We start from the raw sequence: 23,418 nt of genomic DNA, 5'->3' as shown, positions 1-23,418 counted from the left end.
ATGACCTTCTTGATCCAAACCAGTCAGGTTTCAAGACTGGTCATTCAACTGAGACTGTTCTTCTCTGTGTCACGGAGGCTCTCCGCACTGCTAAAGCTAACTCTCTCTCCTCTGCTCTCATCCTTCTAGACCTATCTGCTGCCTTTGATACTGTGAACCATCAGATCCTCCTCTCCACCCTCTCCGAGTTTGGCATCTCCGGCGCGGCTCACTCTTGGATTGCGTCCTACGTCACAGGTCTCTCCTACCAGGTGGCGTGGCGAGAATCTGTGCTCTCACCACTGGTGTCCCCCAGGGCTCAGTTCTAGGCCCTCTCCTATTCTCTCTATACACCAAGTCACTTGGCTCTGTCATATCCTCACATGGTCTCTCCTATCATTGCTACGCAGACGACACACAATTAATCTTCTCCTTACCTTCTGATAACCAGGTGGCGAATCGCATCTCTGCATGTCTGGCAGACATATCAGTGTGGATGACGAATCACCACCTCAAACTGAACCTCGGCAAGACGGAGCTGCTCTTCCTCCCGGGGAAGGACTGCCCGCTCCATGATCTCGCCATCACGGTTGACAACTCTGTTGTGTCCTCCTCCCAGAGTGCAAAGAACCTTGGCGTGGCCCTGTAGGTTCATGCTCTACAACATTCGCAGAGTACGACCCTACCTTACACAGGAAGCGGCACAGGTCCTAATCCAGGCACTTGTCATCTCCCGTCTAGATTACTGCAACTCGCTGTTGGCTGGGCTCCCTGCCTGTGCCATTAAACCCCTACAACTCATCCAGAACGCTGCAGCCCGTCTGGTGTTCAACCTTCCCAAGTTCTCTCATGTCACCCCGCTCCTCCGCACACACCACTGGCTTCCAGTTGAAGCCCGCATCTGCTACAAGACCATGGTGCTTGCCTACGGAGCTGTGAGGGGAACGGCACCTCCGTACCTTCAGGCTCTGATCAGTCCCTACACCCAAACGAGGGCATTGCGTTCATCCACCTCTGGCCTGCTGGCCCCCCTACCTCTTCGGAAGCACAGTTCCCACTCAGCCCAGTCAAAACTGTTCTCTGCTCTGGCACCCCAATGGTGGAACAAGCTCCCCCCCCAAAAAAAATAAAACAAATAATAATAATAAGATTTATATTTTTATATATTGTAAAGTGGTTGTCCCACTGGCTATCATAAGGTGAATGCACCAATTTGTAAGTCGCTCTGGATAAGAGCGTCTGCTAAATGACGAAAATGTAAAATAAAAAAATAAAAATTAATCACAATAAAAAAATGTTTTGCACTAAAATTACACAAAGTTATCTGATTAACTCTGACAGCTCTAATTTCAACACATTGTAATTGTTGAGTTGCATGGAATTACATCACCTTTGTCAATCATTGCATGTAATGACTCATTTCACTCTCTGTATCACACAGCTCCTGTGGTATATTTGAATGTGTTTACTTCCCAACCTCTGTATTGTTATTCTACTGAACATATATTCTTTCTCAGCCTATCCAGATGCCCTATTTCCTGTTCTCATTTCTTCTTTTTTATGCATATTTACACACTCATTCCCCCGTGTCCTCTTTTACCCCCACCTCTCTCTCATTCAATCTATTCTTCCTGGATCACTCCCCCCTGTTGGTGCACTGAAACCCCATTGAGCTTTATGAATGGCTGAAGACAGAGTGGCTGATGGAGCCTGTCTCCTGTCCTGTCACCTGACTCGGCCTGCATGACTCTACCTAGGAAACTGGGACTAAGACTGTTTTACCATTTGTTACCTTATAATGAGATTAAATAAAAGAGGAAATAACAATATTAGTATCAAAACCTTCCCACTGGGCAAAAACTGGTTGAATCAATGTCGTTTGGATAAAAAGCGGATAAGAGCGTCTGCTAAATGACAAAAAATGTAAAATGTATGTTTCCACATCATTTCAACAACAAAAAAACAATGTGGTGTCGTTGAATCAATGTGGGAAACTGATTGGATTTGCAGAAAGTCATCAATGTAAGGACATTTAGTCATTTTATCATCCAATCTTTAACCTAAATCAAATGTCATGGTGACAATTTTTGTTGATTTCACATTGAATTCAAATTAGCTGACAATTTCACAAACCTATCCCTTTAAAATATCTTGCAATAACTACTAATAGGTGAGACATTCCTTTCATTATCACTCAGTCAGAAATACAACAAGTATTGCATGGTCATAAATCAGTGCTGTATCTTTTTTATACATTTTGCTTTAAAGACTGACCCATCACACCTCTTTTTTAAAATCCATTTATGTAACACACATCTTATGCTGCTGCATATGCCTATGGACAATAATGCAAACTAAACTGGCTTTTTATGAGATATAAGATGACGACTGTGGGTAGGGTGCGCATCTTGCCGGTTCCCACTCGACTTGACTTTTTTATGGCTATTTTTGAGCAAATTATTACTTTGTTTGCTCCTGTATTTCTACTGAGCTCATTTTGTTTTTTGTTTTTTATTCGTATCTTTTACTATTTCTTATTCTTAATATTGTCGCATTATCGAGAGGGAACATGCAAGTAAGCATTTCGTTGGACTGTGTGTGTACAATGTGTATCCTGTGAGTATGACAAATAAACTTGAACTTGTACTAGTGGTCTGCAGAGGCCCACAGTCAGTTCACTATCATAGGGCATTGAGCTGGCTTTACTTGATCATGAGGACCTACCTTTTTTGGCATTGATGGTAGACTATCACAGCAAAAATTCTACTCTGTATAAGCTGTGCTGACCAGATAAACAAGGCATGGATGTTCATTGAATGAGTGTTATCTTAACAACCTTTGAAACTGCTATCATTGCACCACATTTATCCTGACAGAGGTTGCCATCATGATTACAGGGCCATAACGACTTTATCTAAGTAGCCTCTGCATTTACTGCCACAATTATTCAGCTAGGTAATTTATGATAGCAGGCCTAGAACAAGATAGTGGAATATAATTATTAAATTCTATTAGAAGTGACATCTGTAAGAGCAACTATAAGCACAGTGACAAATGACAGGGTAACACTGTCAGGGGTATTTCCAGTGTCATACTACATTGGGTAAAATTGCCATATGCTGTAAATATTTAGTCAGCCAATCACCACTTCATCAGGTGTTGGCCTTAGTTCAAAAGTCAAGTTGTTTGTTCTGCTCCCTCCAGCTGTCCCTCTGATTGAGCATTGCTCAGAACCAGCAGGGAAGGTTTTCCACTAGAAATGAACATATGGCTGAATGGTGACCCCCCTCCCTCACTCTTTACTGATTGATCTCCACAGTGACAAGTAGCATTGCAACCACAAATCTGTTGGAAACCAGGTGACGTCTTTGACTTCAGAAGAGATTTGAATTCCCCTTTTCCCTATACGTTTATCTACATGTAGAGATAATGGAAGCAAAGCAACATAAGTTGCATCCACCCTGCACTTGAATAACCTCTTGAATGGTAGGATCCCACTGGGCACAGAATAATTTAGGTTAAAAGTTGGGTGAAACAAAGACAAAATTCCCTTAAGTTGATGACCTTTTGCAAATCCAATCAGTTTTCCACTTTGATTCACATTGAATTTTGGGGTTGAAATGACATGGAAATAATGTTGATTCAACCAGTTTTTGCCCAGTTGGATGTTGCCAAGTGTTGGTGATAAGGAGACTTTAGGATGAGATACGGTCACATAGAAAGACTGTAAACCAGGCCAGCACTTGGTAACACGTATCTGTGAAGTGTAAATAAGAACACAACCAGTGCAACCTCGGTTCCAATGACTCACAGCTGAGTTTTCTGTATCCTCAACTGATATCTTCTCTGTGTGGAATTTATGGTTGCGAATCAGTGGGTCCAACTATTATCTCCTTCAGATGCCGTTCAACATTAACACAAAATCGTCATTTTTTAACCTTTTTTTACAACACTCTTGCACTGGCTCTATGCACACTCACTAGACTCTACTCACACACTCACATATATTACACTGACACTCCAACACACACAACACACACATGCATATTTATGCAACACACACACTCACACATAGACACACTTTCACACTCTTTCACATACGCTGCTGCTGCTACTCTGTTTATTATCTATCCTGATTGCCTAGTCACTTTTACCCCTACCTACATGTACACACTGTATTACCTCAATGACCTCAACTACCTCGTACCCCTGCACATTGACTCAGTACTGGTAGTCCTTGTATATAGACTCGTTATTTTCATTTTATTGTGTTACTATTTACTTTTTGGGGCGGGGGGGTACCAATACATTTGATTTGAATTTACACATTGATTCCAAAAAGTAATCTATGTTTTTTTCAATTCCTTGAAGTCTGAGTACTCGAGATGCAAGAAGTCAAATTTATAAGCAAGAGATGTTGTGTGTTTAGATGTGTAGATGTTGTTATTTAAGTTCCATGGCCTGTGTTTGTGTACTAGTGCCTATCACTGCCGGGAATTAGGGGGCATTCACCTAGGACCTCGGCCAAACCACCTACACAATACGTAATACAGAAAAGAAAGATAAAGCAGTGCCTAATTCAGGGGCCAAATACAGCAATGTCAAATTAATATACTCTTAGAAAAAAAGGTGCTACAGTATCTAGAACCTTGAAGGGTTCTTCGGCTGTCCCCATAGGATAACCCTTTGAAGAACCCTTTTGGGTTCCATGTAGAACCCTTTTTTACAGAGGGTTCTACATGGAACCCAAAAGAGTTATCCTATGGGGAAAGCTGAAGAACCCTTTTGGAACCCTTTTTTCTAAGAGTGTAGATGCCATCTATCCATTTTGGAAAGAATTCGGCAAACTTTGCCACAGATCTTACACAACCGTGACATTGACAATCAGTCAATGACCTTCAGATTTGGCAGACACTAGATCAGGGATATGCTGAAAATACCAGTGGAGGGTTAACATGAACACAAACATATGTATATTTTTTACAGCCATTAAACAAATAAACATCTACCCACACAAACTGAACCAGTCATGCCAACTGGGTGTGAGGCTTTCATTCCATCAATGTGATCTAGGCTATTTCAAGATTTCAAGATCTTTATCTATTTCTCATAGCAACAGAGGACTGCAAAGCCAATAATTGAATTACTGTGTAGATTAGGCTACTGTGTAGATAACATCTCACGTTCAAGTTCATGGAGGACATGTTCAAAGACAGCTACATAAGCATAATATTTCTGAAAATCTGATTGGCATTCGTGCCTAAATTCTCTGCTGTCTTGTACAACAAGGCCTATAAACAATTAGCTCATTGATTTGTCTTCTGCAATTTTAGGAGGGTCTCACGGTAGAAATGGCTGGTGGATGTTTTTTTGTAGAGGAACTAGGCGATGATGCAAAGTGATGATGACACACAGATGCATCTTTCAGATTTTTATTAGGAGCAAAGCCAATGAACAGTCACTGCTCGGCGGCGAAAGCAGAGGATTTCTCTGACTGATTTGCTGCCACCTTATGGTAGATGCGTGTGTTGCATTAGGGGCCAAACAAACTGCATAGACCAGCATACCTTTCAAGCTTGTCCATGCTGGTCTATGGTGATCCATCCTGGTCAGTGCTGGTCTGATGCTGGTCAAGTTGGTTGGACCAGCATGGTCTAGCTGGTCACGCTGGTCTTAGCTGGTCAAGCATATGCTGGTCTATGCTGTTTTTTTAAGCAGGTATTGTGACAATGTTTTTGAAATCAGACATACTTTTAAACTATATTATTGTTATTATTGAAAAGGAAACAACAGTAAAAAAGCCATCATTTTGGTGGCAAATTAATGGGGGATAAACCCCAACTGAGTGCATATACCTTTTGGTTGCTGTCAATAACATAATGTTGCCCACAACAAAGCAGGATGCATTCGTCAAGGAACCACTTCATTGACACCTCATCATACTGGAAGACTCCTATTGTTGATGTCATTTGGAAGTGGCACTGCAATACTGTATTAATTGCATGCAAATTAGAGTCTTCAATTGTAACTAATCTGACCTGTGTTCAAGGGAGAAACACTGCCGCTAACTCACTCTCTAACCAAGGTGCATGAATTGAGGAACAAACTGAAGTGAAGTGGAACGAACTCTTCGAGTACAGTGGAAGTGGATAAAGGTATTGTTTTACAGAAAGAGAAAATACATTTTATAATGGCCTACTATGGGCTGAGGGACCAATCACAGTGGGAATACAAAAAAAACCTGACGTGATTGGTTAAATTGCAGAAATCCGACCAATTATTTTTTACATAGACTGACCAATAGATTGTGGTTACATGTATTTTTCTAAGTTTATTCATGTTTATTACATTTTCTGCAAAATGCATTCATTTTTCCAATGAGAATGTGGAGATATGAAAGCACTAGCATATTGCACTATGAGATTACCTGCCAATGGGATGAAACTGTACTAGCTAGTAAATTACAGTACTGTAAATAATTTTAGGGGCAGTGATTAGATCAAATGAGAGGTGTCCTCTGCATCACTGCCAATGAGAGGTGTCCTCTGCATCACTGTTGTCCAATCTACTAGTAGCGCGATATTTCTGAGTGGTAGGCGGGTGCTACGTGGTTGCTAGGGATGATAGAACCGGAAACTGACTAAAGCGTCCCTGGAAGCTCCATCAGGGGATTCTGATTTGATATGTTGTGGTTGCAGACCCAGTGCAACCAATCTACTCAAGGGAAATTGTCGATTATAATCGCACTTGATTAATCTTGCCCTTACTGGGACAGGAGAATAACTTGTAGTTAGGTAGGTAAATCGTATTTTTTTTGTCCAAGTTGAAGTTTCTAGCTAGCCAATATGCTAACGTTACTACTAACTACAGTAACGTTAGCTAGCTAACGTTTTCCTCTGAGATGTGACACCACCCCGCCTTGGTCTGTCAGGAAACCTAACGTTAGCCAGCGATCTAGCTATAAAACCATGTCGACAGTTATTCTAATTTAAACGGCCAACTAGCTAATGTAGCTAGCTAGCTCGATATGTAGCTAAACTTACGTTAGCTAACTACACGTACTAGCTAGCTAAAAGGTAAATATACTGTAGTTTTAACTCGCTAAGTTAGCTAACTAACGTTAACTCCCGCTACCCTCTTTTAGTTTTAAATTGAAAAGGTTTCCCCTTTTAACTGTGGTAAAGGGTTCTTCATTGTGACTAGCTACACGACTTAGCTAGCCAAAACCCAATAGCATAGACCCAAAGGCAGTGGTGTAATGTACTTAAGTAAAAATACTTAAGTAGTTTTTGGGGTATATGTACTTTACTATTTATATTTTTGACAATTTTTACTAAACTACATTCCTAAAGAATATTAACATTTTCCTGACACCCAAAAGTGTCACAAACTGATTGTCTCAAAGGCATTAAGAAGGAAAGAAATTCCACAAATTAACTTTTAAGAAGGCACACCTGTTAATTGAAATGCATTCCAGGTGACTACCTCATGAAGCTGGTTGAGAGAATTGAGACAATGCCAAGAGTGTGCAAAGCTGTCATCAAGGCAAAGGGTGGCTATTTGAAGAATCTCAAATATAAAATATATTTTGATTAGTTTAACACTTTTTTTAGTTACTAAATGATTCCATATGTGTTATTTCATAGTTTTGATGTCTTCACTATTATTCTACAATGTAGAAAATAGTAACAAATAAAGAAACACCCTTGAATGAGTAGGTGTTCTAAAACTTTTGACCAGTATTGTAGTTTATACATTTACTTTAACTTTTGATACTTAAGTATATTTTTGCAATTACATTTACTTTTGATACTTAAGTATATTTAAAACCAAATACTTTTATACTTTTACTGAAGTAGTACTTTACTGGGTGACTTTCACTTTTACTTGAGTCATTTTCTATTAAGGTATCTTTACTTTTACTCAAGTATGACAATTGGGTGCTTTTTCCACCACTGCCCATAGGACTGTACACAAATAGAGGTCCCATATAGGGTTTGGTTTGTAGTGATGCATGCGCTACTTGCAAATTCAATTCAACCAAGCTAAAATGTTCAAATGGCATCTACAACATGACTATTTTCCCCCTAAGTAACCATGACAGCAGCTGCTGCTCTACAGATTGGAGACCAGCTGATCCTGGAAGAGGACTACGATGAGAGCTATATCCCCTCTGAACAAGGTAGAGAGGAAGGATACAGAAGGGCAGTATGGCTCCGTTTCTAGTTGACAGATCAGTAGACTGTATGCTACATTGCTGAAACAGAACTACACAAGCATCAAACACATAGGCACATCTCAAAACCAAGCAATGCTCTGTTTTACATAGATAAGACACATGCTGTGCTTCATGACACATTCACTAACTTATTTTGGTTGTGTGAGAAGTAATGTAATGTTAGCTGGATATTTTCCTCACTGCTTTCTTCCCCTCCCCTGTCAGAGATCCACGAGTACGCACGAGAGATTGGCATTGATCCCAATCAGGAGTCAGAGCTCCTATGGCTGGCCAGGGAGGGCATTGTTGCCCCACTGCCTGCCGAATGGAAACCCTGGTAAGCAGGCAGGCATCTGCCACTATAACAGAAATGGAGTCTGAACATGGTGGCGTCGGTCGGTAACATTCACTCAAGTGAATTTGAAACCGAACACAAATATTCTCACCTGTGTGGTGAATTTGTGTGTGTCAACACATTTGTAGAGGGGGGATGCTTTTTGTGCTACTCCAATTAATTGCAGTAAAACAGTACTTTGTGTTTTATTTTTAACAGTACTTTTTCGATAGTGATTCATTAACCACAAATAACACAGATTTGGTCATACTGACTCATCACAATGTCACCCTTGTCTTGCATGGATCAGTTGTGTCTTGGTCGTGGTCTCGATTCACAGTCTTTTTTACTATGATCTGAGTTTGAAGACACCTGACATTGACTCCATCTCTGGCCCCTAGTAGTGTGTCAACAGTGGTAGACTGCCCAGGATTCCCAGACACCATATACACCTACAATCACCCTGTCAAAGGAAAACCACTTTCTCCACATCTTTCCTACTCTAGAGATCCTTCCTAGCTGGCCTAGTTCAGTGAATGGTTTCTCAAATCCCACTGTTAGTGCCACTGTTATTTTAACGTTCACTGGTCTCTTCTCCCTTCTCTGGGCTCTGAGGTGCTGAAGTGACCCCCTCCTCTCCCTCCTCTCGCAGTCAGGACGTGACGGGGGACGTGTACTACTTCAACTTCTCCTCGGGCCAGTCCACCTGGGACCACCCGTGTGACGAACAATACCGCAGCCTGGTAAAACAGGAGCGCGAACGAGCCGGCACCCAGCCCCACGGGCCCCCCACCACCGCCGCTAAAAAGGAGAAGAAGAAGAAAAAAGATAAGAAGGAGAAAAAGAAGAAGGAGAAAGACCAAGAGCTCCTGAAACCTCCAGGAGTGAGTGGGCGTTGTTATGTTCTGAAATACACCAAGCGCATGAAGTGACTCACAACACTGCAGTGCTGTTGTGTGTAGATGTATTGGTCTTGAAATAACTTGAACTCTAAATAATGTCAAAGAAGCACGGCTATTCCACTTTGTCACTGAGGCGTAGCAGAAAATACTGTAAATAGTAGAAAGGAAACAAAGTACAAAGAGTGGCTTGGCTGGACCAATACATTATTATATTATATTGTCTTGGTCATCAACACAACAGTCACATACTTCTGCTTGGTTGCTTCATGCCCCTGAGTTGCTAGGTGATACAGATATACCGATATAGTGATTATCGTAGTGGTAATAGAGTAATAAACAAGTCATTGTCCTAAGTCGTTCTCCATTTCCTATGTGTATCCTTTCTTAACAGTCTGTATTCAAAGGGGAAAGTCCTGCATTGAAGGAGAGCCAGACAGAAACAGGGAAGGCCACTCTTGGATTACAGGGACCCTCTGCACCCACCCAGCCCCCTCTCTCCCCCTTGAACGTCAGCTATGCTGCCCTCTCTAATACAGCACCCCCCAGCTTGGCTCCACTATCCCACCTGTCCACCCTCCCTCCTCTCACCTGGGCTGTATCTCCTCTCTCCCCCCTGGGTGGGTCTGTCTGCTGCAGTAAGGCCCTAGCGGACGCCCAAGAGATCCTGGGCCTTTCCCCTGGCTTCTCCAGAGCTTTCTCTGACCCAGTCCCAGAGACTCAGCCTCCACCTGCCTCCTCACACCCTCCCAACACCCCTGGGAGGGGGTTCAAACTGACATGGGGGCTAGCGCTATACGATGAGGAATGGGACAGGGCAGTGGGGTTTGGCCCAGGGCCCACTGATGTCACACAGAGCCAAGCTGATGCAGTTAGTCATGGTAGTCTCGAGGGGGGAGCAGAGGGCTTTGTCACTGAGGAGGTGGTGGAATGGAGGGGGGCAGCAGAAGACGGTAGGGAGAGCAGTAGTGATTTCAGCGACAAGGTGGTCTGTTTAGAAGTGGAGGTAGAGGAAGGAAAGGCTATTGAACCCCAATTGCCTTCATATGGTCATTCTACACCTGGGGCAGTGATGATGGAAACATATGAGGGAAGAGAAAGCCAAGCCAAGCAGGAGGGAAAGTTCATCCCAGGAGTTCACTTACTTGATGCCAGGGACAGTGAGCAGGACCTCGTGCCCTACATGGCCCCTCTCTGTCTCTCCCCTGGCCCCATGTCCCCCTACCTCTCAGCCGAGAGACAGGGGATGGGAGAGAGCATGGCTGATCCTGTAGGGCAGGGCAGTGCAGGGAGTCGGCAGGTAGGACCACAGATTACAGACAGGCAATAGTAAGACATAGGCTCAGAGCGTAAAGGAATTGTTGGAGTCACAGGAGAAGGATTGGTAGAAGCAGATGAATGATGCCAAATTTGACTCCGTTTCGATAAGATCCTTGAATATCATGATGATTACTATTAACCTGACCCCTCTCTACACAACATATTTGTTCACGTGTTTCTCTCTCTCTCAGCCATTGAGCTTGGCCCTTGGGCCCCTGCAGGCCCCGTTGGGGAGCCTGGGGAGCCTTGCTCCTCTACGGGATCTTGATGGCCCGGCCTTGAGGGGGTCCCTGGGCAGCTCTGGAGGGCTGGAGCCCCTGAAGAGTCCCCTTGGGGTAAGAGCTTTCACCTTGATGAAAAATAATGATTGTTAATTACCTTATGTACTGTATTACCCTTATGCTTATAGTGTGCTGTAGAGAGTCCTTAACCTTTTACCTCACTATTTCTCTCCCTTCCTCTCTCTCTCTCTCTCTCTCTCTCTCTCTCTCTCTCTCTCTCTCTCTCTCTCTCTCTCTCGTCATTCACTTCCTCCCTCCCTTCCTTCATCCCTCCCTCCCTCCCCCAAGGGTCCTCTCTCAAGCTTGGGGTCCAGTCTACTGGGAGGGCGACAGGAGGAGCGTGTGGCTTTCTCTCTGCCTGGGTTCGATGATGAGGATATCATCTCAGAGGATGAGCAGCTGGTACGTCTTTCAACTGGCAACGTGCATACCAGAACAGGGCACTGTGAAACAGAATTTTTGGAGAACAAAAGTATTTAATTTGTGGAGTGTAAGTTAGATGTATGACTGTCATGCTGTTTGCAGAGTCCTTGTGGCTCGGCCAGACTGTTACAGAACCTGCACCTGGACTTGGATGCGTTGGGAGGAGGGCTGCAGTATGAGGTACATCACCTTCTTCATCATGCACAATAACACAGCACAAGAACATCAAATAGGGGTCATTCCACACTCCTAACAGAACACATACCATGCTCATAACATTACATAACACACCTACCACTCAACTTGAACTGTGAAGCATTTCACAGAACATTTCTATTTTATGGCATAGCCCCCTTGGGACTTTTCACCTACTTTCAACTCCATCAGTATATGATACCAGTGCAGATAAGCACAGTCCCATGTCATTATTACATTAGAAAACCTCTTTGTACAATGGATTTAGGCTCAACCATGTGTGTGTCACCCTGTGTGTTGTGTGGCTAACAGGACAGTGAGGCCAGTGGAGTGGCCCCACTAGAGGAGAGGACAGAACCAGAGCTACAGGACCTGGCCCTGTCTGGAGAGCACATCCCTGACCCCCCCTCTCAACAGGTAACACACACACTACTGATGTGGCTCAATCTAGTACTTCTCTCACTGTCTCTTTCTCTCTTTTCATCCCACTGTCAATCCGGTGGTGTATGTCAGTTTTAGGACTTTCTAGTAGTTTAAACTACATACTTAGATATATTGAACAGTCTCAAACCCATGACTATGTTATCTGATCTATCTGAAGAGAGATCACGAGATGCAGACCTAGATAGAACTGCTCTTGTGTACTAGATTGCCTTTAACCAAAACCAACACTTGAGGGATTGTAAGTGTAAGCTATCATTGGGAAACGGTGTATGCCTATTCATTAATTGAGACATAACATCTTTGTCATTTATCAACTCTCATAAGTGTGTGTGTGTGTGTGACTCTAAACATGTGTTTTGGTTCTTGTGTCTGTATCTCTTCCTGGTTGTGTAGATGTTGTGTCAATGGGAGCTGTGCTATGGTCACGGCTGCCACTGTTTCTTTCTGTTTGTCACTGTTTGTTTGCTGTCTGAGTCTTTCATTTGATCACCCCTCACGTTGGTCTTAGAGGTCTGTCTGGGTGGGTGTGTGTATTTAACTGTGTACTTCCTCTGATTTTGTCACACTTCTCTGTGTTGTTTGTTGTTGTTGACATGACTGTTCTCTTTCGATGAGCTCTACCTACGGAATGTGTGAGTGGTTTGCATGCCGGTCAGGTCCCTGTGTCTTCTCCTTGTCACAATATTTTGTCCTCCCCAACCCCCTTTCTCTCCGGGTGCCACCATCCTCCCCTTCCAACCAAGGACTCCCTTCGTGGAGGCCACCTCCTCTCCTCCCCACCACGCGGAGGCAGCAGGGACTGCAGTAGTGCTGGGGTCTGCCCCTCTACCCCAGACCCCCAGCCTGCTAAAACTAGAGACAGTGGTGAGCCAGATTATGAGGAAGGGTGGGGAGAGGACGGAGAGAGTGTGGCTGAGGAGGAAGGAGGTGAAGAGGAGGACCAGGGAGAAGAGGGACAAGCGAGTGAGAGGAAGAAAGGAGAGGAAGAGGAGGAGGAGGGAGAGGAGGGCAAGGACGTTGAGACTGAGGTCAGTGAGGAGGTAGAGTGTGAAGAAAAGTTGGAGGAGGGAGAGGAAGAAAGTGATGAGGTCATAAAGAGTGAGGAAAAGGGGGAAGGGGAGGAAGAGGGGACTGGTGATGTTGTTGAGAATGTCAATAAAAAGGAGGAAGAAGAAGGAAGTGATGAAATGAGAGAGAGATATCTTGGAGAGCAAGAAGAGAGTGATGCGGTAGTAGAGCGACGTGTTAACAATGAAGAGCTAGAAGTAGAGCATGACAAACAGGTGGAGGAAAGCAATGAGCTAGTTGAGAGCAGTGTAAAAAGTGAGGAAGAACAAAAAGCAGAAGAGAGTGGTGAGGGAGTTGACAGATGCAATAAAAGTGAGGAAGAAGGAGAGGAAAAAGAGGGGGAACAGGAGGAAGAGAGTGATGAGGTAGTAGAGAGATATATTAAAGAGGCGGAGGAGATGGAGGGAGGAGATGAAGAGGAAAGTGAGGTAGTGGTGGAGAGATATTTCAAAAGCAAGCATGTGGAAAGGAAGGAAGAGACTGTCAGAGACAGTATAGAGGAGGAAGATGAGGCAAAGGGAGATGAGGATAGTGATGAAGTGGTTGAGAGGTGGTTGAAAGAGGAGGAGGTGGAAGAGGAGGAAGGCAAAGTTGAGGCTGAGGAGGGAGAGAGTGAGGTGGTGGAGAGGTGTGAGGAAGAGAAAGAGGAGGGGTGTAAAGGAGAGGCTGAAGAGAGAGAGAGTGAGGTGGTGGAGAGGTGTGTGAAAAGTGAGGAAGAGGAGGCTGAGGAGGGCGAGAGTGAGGTGGTGGAGAGGTGTGTGAAAAGTGAGGAAGAGGAGGCTGAGGAGGGGGAGAGTGAGGTGGTGGAGAGGTGTGTGAAAAGTGAGGAAGAGGAGGCTGAGGAGGGCGAGAGTGAGGTGGTGGAGAGGTGTGTGAAAAGTGAGGAAGAGGAGGCTGAGGAGGGCGAGAGTGAGGTGGTGGAGAGGTGTGTGAAAAGTGAGGAAGGGGAGGAAAGTGACAAAGTCTTAGAGAGATGCTTGCTGAGTGAAAAATGGGCTAGTGAAGGAGAGGAGAGCAGTGAGGATGAGGTGGAGAGGTGCGTCAAAAGCGAAGGAAAAGAAAAGGAAGGAGACAAACTTGAAGACAGCGATGAGGTGGTGGAAAACTGCATTCAGACCATGCAAGCCTCACTGAAACCAAAAACATCCACAAGCTCAGAGGAAGTAATCGAGAGATTCAAACCACAAACGGTCCAAGCTAGGTCACTGGGGCAGAAGAAGAAGTTAGCGAACCTTAAACAAAGTGACAAAATGGAGGTGTATGTGGGGAAGAAGAAGAATGTGCCCAAACACAGCCCTCTACCAGCAGAGGTAGGGGTTTGGTGTGCTTTGACCATGTCGTGGCCCCTGCCCTGTGTGCTCCCACTCTGCATGCACCTCTGCCCCTCTCTCAGCCAAAGGAGACACCAATCCACTCCCTGAGGGGCTGTGTGTGTCCCAAGTCCCAACCCTGGTGAATCCAGCACCCCAGTCTCCCTCTCACATCACATTGGTGTCTTTGGTCTTTAAACATGTTTTTGCCAGTCCACCAAACCTCCAGCCATTGGGCTTCTAACACTTGAGCCCCTGAGGACTGGATTGGAATATTCTGGTCCCCTTGCCAGTTTTGCATTCATCCCTCTTCCTCCAGAGCTGAGAACTGCAGCCCTATCCTCTCAGCCAGCCCCCCAGGCAGCCCCATCCTCTCAGCCAGCCCCCCAAGGCAGCCCCATCCTCTCAGCCAGCCCCCAAGGCAGCCCCATCCTCTCAGCCAGCCCCCCAAGGCAGCCCCATCCTCTCAGCCAGCCCCCCAAGGCAGCCCCATCCTCTCAGCCAGCCCCCTAGCTGCCCACCATCTCAGACAGCCCCAAAGGTAGCCCCGTCCTCTGTCCAAACTGCAGTGCTGTAGCCATTGTTTCTTTGTCTCTACTGCCTGCTTGACCAGCCCTGTGTCTGAGTGGTAGGGGCATTTTGTCTGACTCTTTTCCTCTTGTCTGCCCAAGCTTTGCTGATCAAGCCATGGGATGGCTGCTCTGTGCTGTTGACTAGTGTATTGTCCCTTTGCTGCTGTACTTGCTTTGCCCTACTACGGTAGCCTTCATAGTTGCTGTGTGTGTCCTCCTGTTTGACTGGGTGTGTGTCGCTGAGAATGGCAGCATGCATCCATGTTTTCTATCTGTCTGTGTGTGAGTGCATGCGTCTGTGTGTGTGTCTGTCTGTGTGTGTGTGTGTGTGTGTACACGGTGTTGAGGTGATACGGTGGCACTATGCTTCATGTCAGTGACTGAGTGTGTGTTTACATCAACAGTCCGAGGCCAGCGAGCACATCGAGGTGGCATCCTCCTCCACTGAGGACCTCAAGGTACTTTTTTATGGATTGAGAACATGTCCCTATAGATAGGCCTATAGAATAGATACTTTATAATGTACAATTTTAACAGATATTATCAAAGGGAATGTTTAGTAAAGACTAACAGTGTTGTGTTCCATTTTCCCTTTAGTCTGGTTTTGGCTCCAAGTTGTCAGAGAAAGTCCTGGAGCTGAAGGATCTTTTCCCTGCTGTTAGTCCACGCCTGCAGGTACCACACTTTCTCCTCCTCTCCTTCTCCTCCTCTCCTTTCTTTTTCTCACTCGCTCACCCCTCTTCACCCTGGTTCTCCTCTTCACCTCCTTCCTCACTTGGGTGTTCTCAGTCACAGTGGTTGTCTGGCTGTCGAGTTTGTAGGCACAGTTTGTACCGTTCTTTTATTTTGAGAGTAACACTCACATCATGCCATGTAGAGTTACATGTTAGCGTTTGCTATTCATCTAAAAAAAAGTATATTTTCTCCAGGAAGACGAGGGGAATGTGAAAGTCAGTGCGGAGGAGGAGAAGGAACGGAGGAAGAGGGCAGAAGCTGCAGAGAGGTTGGCAGACGAGCCTTTCTGATTCTGATAAATGCCCATATTTCCGGATTTGAAATTTGGAACACACATTGTGATACAAGCATAATGTCATTGTCATTGGTGCAGTAGCGATTGGTGCAGTAGTCTGCCTCTGGCACAGATCAGCAAGTCTAGAGCTGAGACAAGTAATTGATCTGACTTCCCTCCCCTTTCTCTCTCTCTCTCTCTCTCTCTCTCCCCGCCCCCACTCTGCAGGCGTCTCCATGCTGCAGGCAGGGAGGATCCAGCAATGGAGGACAGGCCCCCCAGCCAGCCCAGTGAAGCCCATCAGGACACAGGGTCCTCCCATTCTGAGCCGGAGCCCCGGCCGCGGGCCGAGGGGGTCAGCACCAGCGCCAGCCTAGGGGTGCCGGGAGTCCAGGGGATCCAGCGTCCTGACACCTCCAGAGGCCGCCTGGTTAGGAGCCCCCACGCCCACAACCAGGAGGAAGCCCCCAGACAGGGGGAGGACAGCAGAAGGGCCCAGGAGGAGGAGGAGAGGGAGAAGGAGAGGAGGAAGACTGAGAGGGAGATAAAGGAGGAGAAGGAGCGTGCGCTGCGCGAGAGGCAGGAGAAGGTGCGCTTCCTTCAGGAGGAGCTGAGGCGGGAGGAGGAAGAGGAGGAACGGAGGCTGAAGGAGGAGAGCGAGGAGAGGGTCAGGTAGGCCTTCAGGCAGCAGGCCACAGAGTAGTCAACCTCCCTCACTCTCCACTGTTATAGTAGTATTTGTGAGCTGTGATGCTTCCTGCCCTCTAATGCCCTGTGATGTGTGAGGATGTGACTCAATGTTGATGCTTAGGCCTGTGTGACAGTGCTGGTTATCTCACCCGCTGCTGTGTGTGTGTGTCCTTGTCCTGACCGGTCTTCCAGGAGCCTGAGGCAGAGGCTCCAGAGTAAGGGGAGGGAAGAGGAGAGCAGGCTGAGTGTGGAGTCTGAAAGCAGGCTACTGGAGCTGAGGGAGACGGCCCGGAGGGAGAGAGAGAACCAGCAACGCACTGTCAGGTGACTCATCTCATCTCTCTCTACTATTCATCCATTTGCTTAAGCACACACACACATTCATTGGCATGACAGCCATCTCCCTGGAGTGCTCCACTGACCCTTAGATCACATGACCAGCGACCATAGCCGTATTAATATGACACTACGTCACATAACTATTCTGTGCGTAGGCTATACTATTCTTACTACACATACAGTAGGTATAGCAATACTGCTTGGTCACTGTAAAAAACAAGACAAAAAAATATTTGAGCTAGAAATGATTGTGTGTGTGTGCGTGCTTGCTACGTTTGTTTGTGTGTGTGTTGTTTTTATCAGGGAGGAGGGCGAGGCGATGCTGAGGGAGCTGCGTGCCACCCTGGAGGCGGAGAGAGAGGCGGAGCGAGAGAGGATAGCGGCCCAGAGGAGGCGGGACCTGGAGCGACTGAGGGAGGAGTCAGAGGAGGAGCTACATGCAGAGAAGCGGAGACTGCTTGGGGAGCGGGTGGAGCAACTCAGCTCCCTCAAACAGGAGGTGAGAGAGGGGGAGGGGAGAGTGGCGATGGGGGTGGGAGAAGGGAGAGGTGGAGGTATAGGAGAGGGGCCTTCCAATACACACCTGTACTCGAAACAACTGAATGTGAACTGTCTGGACTCATGTGTTTGAGTTTTTGTGTGGGAAATACATGGAGTGAGTCTAGGATAGTGTGTGTGTGTGTGTGTGTGTGTGTCACACAGTGTGTTGTTGTGTTCCTTAGGGGAGAAGCAGTGCCAGTGAGAGGCGGAGGGAGTTGAAGAGCCCTCGTAGCCCAGAGCAGCATCTAGCAGAGTACCAAAGAGAGGTGAGCGAGCACACACACACGCACACACACACACACACACACACATTACTTCCCACACAAAACCTTAGCCCCTCATCTCACTCACTGCATATACACATATTACAGTATTATAACAGTATGTCAGTCTAAACCCTATGTAGAGTGTTGTGACATTATGTATCCCTCCCACTCACTGTGTCTTGGTCCAGTTGGCAGACGTGCTCCAGGAAGTGAGGGAGGAAGTGCAGCGTGACCACGCCAGGAAGCTGGAGCAGCTCAAAGACGACCACCGCAGAGAACTCAACTCTATCAGAGAGAATCATGTGGACCAGGTGAGACACAGTTCAAAGGTCACAGCTTCTTGTAACTGCCAGCTGCTACTGTCATTGTTGCTTTGGCTGTTGCCTCTGCACTGTCCTTACATGTAATGCTGCAGTTAAATATTGTGGAAAGTAACTCATGATCTATTTGTGTGTGTGTGTGTGTGTGTGTGTGTGTGCGTGTGCGTGTGCGTGTGCGCATGTCTGCATGTGTGTGTGTTTGTCCTCCAGGAGGCTGTCCAAAGGGAGCAGTTGCTGTGTGCCCTGCAGGAGGAGAGAGATCGCCTGCTGGCCGTCCACAGCACCCAGCTGGAGAGACTCCGTACACAGCTAGACACCCAGCTCTCCAAGACCCGCCAGACACACACACGCAAGGTGATGACAGAGAGAGACACACACACACACACACACACACACATACACTCCCATGTATCATCTCTAAACACCTAAAGTATGTCATCCCTCAGGAGGCAGAGATTCAGGAGCTGGGGGACAAGCTGGAGCTGAGGGCCAGAGAACTGAAGAGCCAGGAGGCAATACTGAAGACCCAGGTAATCAATCAATCACTGTTGCATTGATATGTGTATTCGTGACTATCTGAAACGCTTGTCCTAGGCTATGGATTGATTGATTACTGTATGTGGTTGGGCGCTGTTGATTAAAGGACATATACGTTTGGCACTTTTCAGGCAGCGAATTTGAAGAAGAGGAGGCAGCAGCTTGGGGATGAAGAGGATGAGATAGACAGAGGAATAGAGGTGAGGATTCATCATCATCATCATCACCACCTCTGTCTTCATCATGCTGTAGATATTAAGCCTGTGATGTTTTCAGGCTGTGCCTCGAGTCATGCAGCAGAGAGATGGACTGAGAGAGGATCTGGAGCGGGTGAAAGAAGAGAGGGATAGGGCGAGGCAGGAGGCGGAGAGAGCGAGGGAGGAGAGGACCAAAGCGAGAGACGAGGCGGAGAGAGCGAGGGAGGAGAGGGACAAAGCGAAGGAGGAGAGCAGGAGGATGAAGGAGGAGCGGGACCGGCTGGAGAGCAAGGTGGAGCTGCTGCAGGAGCGCTGTGAGAGTCTGAGCCGCAGAGTCAGGTACACGCACACGCACACACACACACACACACACACACACACTTGGCCTGTTAGTTGGGGTCAACCTCCGTTCACTCCTGTTTCATTGTCATCTTGCAGCTGGCAGTAGCATGTCTTCCAGACTTAATGTGAGACTTCAAGTCTAGCTTGCCAGACTACTGAGCTCTTTGTCAAGCGGTTGATCAAGTCATACTAATGGTTCAATGTTATCCCAATACCAGTACTTTCTCAGTGACGAACATATGATTCTATTGCAGTGATCTGGAGCAGAGTGAGATCAAGAGGCCCTCTAGACTGGACAGAACAGAGGAGGAGGTGGAGAGGGAGAAGGATAGCGAGGCAGCGCCCTCTACTGCTGGACGGGAGAAAGTGCTGCATGTGGAAGACCTGAAAGAACCGCCTCTCTCCCCCATCTCCAGAGACAGCGAGAGCAGCTTGGACGAGTATGTGTGTGCGTGTGTGTGTGAGTCAGAGCATGCATGTTGCACCCTTCTATCCTGACTAACTTCTATGTGTGTGTGTGTGTGTGTGTGTGTGTGCCTGTGTGTGTCTCCCTCTTCCTGTCCCTCTCCCAGCTTGCGTCAGTATATCTCCTCTGAGGGGCTGTCCCTGCAGAAGGCCCGGCGCTTCCTGGAGAGGGAGAGTGGTCGTCTGAGGGAAAGACAGACAGCCCTGCAGCTAGCCCAGGCCCGGTCCAGCTCCTCTCAGTACCCCAGCACCACCACCCAAACCCAGGCCACACAGGAGATGTACAGGAACCTGCAGCAGGTACGTGTAAGTGTGACTCCCTTATCCCTTATAGACTCCTACACTCTGCCCCAGTGCCCTTGTGTTGAACATTCATGAAGTGAGAGAGTATGCATGACTACCGTGTGTAACTGTCCCTGAATCTCTCTCTCTTTCTCTCCCTCTCTGTCTCTCCCTCTCTGTCTCTCCTTCGTTTCCTCTTCTGTTCCTCAGGAGGCCAGTGACGTGGAGGAGTTGCGGGTGACTGTACAGAGGGGGAACTCGTTGTTACGCAGGAAGGAGGAGAGACTGCAACAGCTAGAGAGCTCTGTAGCTGAAGAGGTGCTTTATTACGACACCAGAAAACCTTTATATACCACATATCCTGTCCCCTGTACACCACCTATACTACATACCATGCACATAACCTTATACATACTGGAATAGATTGCTAATAAACAACACACTATACACTGAGTGGACAAAACATTAAGAACACCTGCTCTTTCCATGACAGACTGGACCAGGTGAATCCAGGTGAAAGCTATGATCCCTTATTGATGTCACTTGTTAAATCCACGTCAATCAGTGTAGATGAAGGGGAGGAGACAGGTTAAAGAAGGACTTTTAAGCCTTGAGACAATTGAGACATGGATTGTGTATGTATGCCATTCAGAGGGTGAATGGGCAAAACAAAATATTGAAGTGCCTTTGAACGGGGTGTGGTGGTAGGGGTCAGGTGTACCGGTTTGTGTCAAGAACTGCAACGCTGCTGGGTTTTTCACACTCAACAATTTCCAGTGTGTATCAAGAATGGTCCATCACCCAAAGGACATTCAGCTAACTTGACACAACTGTGGGAAGCATTGTAGTCAACATGGGCCAGCATCCCTGTGGAACGCTTTCAACACCTTGTAGAGTCCATGCCCTGACGAATTGAGGCTGTTCTGAGGGCAAATGGGGGTGCACCTCAATATTAGGTTCCTAATGTTCCTAATGTGTTGTACACATACATATTGTGTATGCGTTTTTACATTACATTTTTGTCATTTAGCAGACACTCCTATCCAGAGCGACTTACAGTCAGTGCATTTAACTTAAGGTAGCTAGGTAAGACAATCGCATATCACAATCATTGTAAGTAAAACTTTCCTCAATAAAGCAGTTATCAGCAAAATCAGTGATGGTAAGAGAAGACAAGTGTTAGTGTTAGAAAGGCAAGTACAAAAGTATGGAGTTTGTTTTTTCTCTTGCTTTCCCTTGCCCAGGTCTCCCATCATCACTACTATGATGACCAGGACAGACTAGCGGCTGATAGGAAGGTGACCTTTGATGTGACTGAATCAGATATGAGCAGCGTCAGCAACGGCCATGATGGCCTAGGTGAGAGAGACAGACATACGGGAATATTCATTCCTTACACACTCACAACAGGAAGGCCTGTACTCCTCCTCTGCCATATTCTTATCATACTCTCTCTCTCTCCCCCTTCATTGTTCCTCCTTTTTTCCCCTTTCGCCCACTCCTTCCTTCCTTTCTTTCACACCTCGTCCCTTGCTTTTCTCCCTCTTTCTTCTCGTTTTCTGACATTCGCTCCCTTTCACTCAAGCACTCTCTCTCCCTCTCTCTTTCCCTCTCTATCTCTCCACTCTAGGTGGAGAGCCCACAGTGCCAGCTAAGGTGCAGCACTTAACCGAGTCGCTTCAGCACATCTCTGGCCAGCTCAACACAGTCCTGGGTGCCCTGGGCTCCCTGACCCAACGCCAGACCCCTTACCAGCCTCTCCCCCTACCCCTGCCCCTCTCCCAGCCCCGCACCCCCACCTCAATGCCTCTTTCACAGCTCTCCATGCCTTTGTCTGGGCCCTCCTGGGCGTGGGCCCCCCACAGCACCTCCACCCAGCCACGGGGTTCTGAGGACCTGCTCAACAGCCGCTGGGCCAAGCTCTTCCCTGGTACATCTGAACCAAAGAGCTACAATATCATATATGTTATATTAAATATGCGTTCTATTTAATTATGTCGTCTGAAGAACTCTCTGTTCAGTGTTTGTGTAGTTTCAGGTAGGGTGAGTTGTTGGTTTATTGGTTTAAGACTACACTTATCTTTGTCCCTTCTTCCATAGGGGCTCCTATTGAGCCCATAGCCACCAGTTCCTTGAGGACCAATGCACTTTATTCAGGGTACAGCCCTGCAAGGTAAATATGCTTTTTTTTTACTCAACTGTCACTCATCCCTTTCACAGTAGTCTATCTTGTTGAATGAAGGTACTAAAGAAATGTGTGTTTGTGTGTGTTAGTGAGCAGGCTCGTAGTCTGTCCTCAATGCAGCCTAAATCAGTGGAGATGGATGGCCAGAGGCTACAGGGTATGATCGATGGCAACAAGAGATGGCTGGAGACGCGCAGGAAAGACCCCAGTGTGTATCCTTCTGTAAACATACTTACACACACAACATTGAACAACTTATAATGGAGCTTGGTTCAGTCTTGTAAATTTCCTTAACAGGTTTTCATCAGACCTCTGTTCACGCGTTATCGGACCCCCCCAACTATGAGTGGACTGGTCCAACTGAGCCTGGATGACAACAACCAGATTAAAGTGTACCATTACTAAAGGGGGGAGGGGGAAGCTACAGACGGAGCAAGGATCAACATAAGCAGATAAAGATGTACTGTTACTGAAAAAGGGCTAAGGACGGGTGGGTTTTTAAAATTCACTTTGAGTAATGCAGGGATCCCTCTAGCTCTGGTCCAGGGCATTACTAGAGGAACCCCCTCAACTATGTGTGGACCAAAGGAACGCACTAACACCCTGGACCAGAGCTAGGATTCCTCTACAATCAGATTACTGTAAGAAACATTTTTAAGACCTCTGACCTCTGGTGAACTCCTCACCCTCAGTTTAGCAGTGATTGTGTGACAGAAGAGTGAGAGGACACTAGGGCTGTTTCAGTGGTCTCTGTAATTTCATTCCATTGGCGTGCAAGGGTGAATAGCTTAGGAGGATGGTGAATAGGCCCGTAGTCAACAAATCCGTTTATTTCCCTTTTTTTTTGCCTCTAGCTATTTAAATGTTTCAAAGCAGAATGCGTAGTTGTTACATATACAGTAGGTGCTTCACTTTATTAGGAGAGACATCAAGGTTTATGAGCGAGATATTGCTGAGCCTCATAACTGATGTGAGGTGATAAGTGACTAAAGATCATTGTCATGGTATCAGGTTGTATACGATATGTTGTATCACTAATTCCACACCATAATAACCACTACAAGGGCAAGACAATGACTTGTGAAGCATTCACAGTCTGTATGAAATTCTGGTAAGAGAGACCCTCTTTCAGTGTGTTTACTGTGCAGATAGTGTGTGTGACATACAGTATTTTTATAAGAAATATTTTAATAAATGTAAAGT

General features: G+C 46.4%; 1 protein-coding gene across 5 annotated transcripts; it reads left to right on the top strand.

Annotated features, from left to right (window-relative positions):
• Positions 1-6,631: 6,631 nt before the first annotated feature.
• Positions 6,632-22,652, top strand: LOC121563596 (centrosomal protein of 164 kDa). 5 transcript variants are annotated; one of them, XM_045212981.1, is made up of 30 exons: positions 6,632-6,773; positions 8,072-8,161; positions 8,423-8,534; positions 9,184-9,415; positions 9,825-10,730; positions 10,942-11,085; positions 11,320-11,433; positions 11,557-11,634; positions 11,962-12,066; positions 12,837-13,121; positions 15,448-15,501; positions 15,641-15,718; positions 15,973-16,046; positions 16,281-16,724; positions 16,935-17,066; positions 17,385-17,580; positions 17,804-17,887; positions 18,076-18,198; positions 18,418-18,561; positions 18,654-18,737; positions 18,876-18,944; positions 19,021-19,280; positions 19,538-19,723; positions 19,856-20,048; positions 20,241-20,348; positions 21,275-21,389; positions 21,616-21,960; positions 22,131-22,203; positions 22,305-22,427; positions 22,524-22,652. In XM_045212981.1, exons 2-30 carry the CDS (start codon positions 8,077-8,079, stop codon positions 22,618-22,620), a joined length of 5,043 nt encoding a protein of 1,680 aa, XP_045068916.1. In that variant the 5' UTR covers positions 6,632-6,773; positions 8,072-8,076; the 3' UTR covers positions 22,621-22,652. The 5 variants fall into 5 exon arrangements, with proteins under 5 accessions (XP_045068916.1, XP_045068923.1, XP_045068909.1 ...); XM_045212988.1 differs by having other exon boundaries at positions 19,856-20,054; positions 21,661-21,960; XM_045212974.1 differs by having other exon boundaries at positions 19,856-20,054.
• The last annotated feature ends 766 nt before the right edge of the window (positions 22,653-23,418 follow it).

This window comes from Coregonus clupeaformis, chromosome 5 (genome assembly GCF_020615455.1).
Source record: "Coregonus clupeaformis isolate EN_2021a chromosome 5, ASM2061545v1, whole genome shotgun sequence".
Classification (NCBI taxonomy): Eukaryota; Metazoa; Chordata; class Actinopteri; order Salmoniformes; family Salmonidae; genus Coregonus; species Coregonus clupeaformis.
This window is presented reverse-complemented; position numbering and strand designations above follow the sequence as displayed.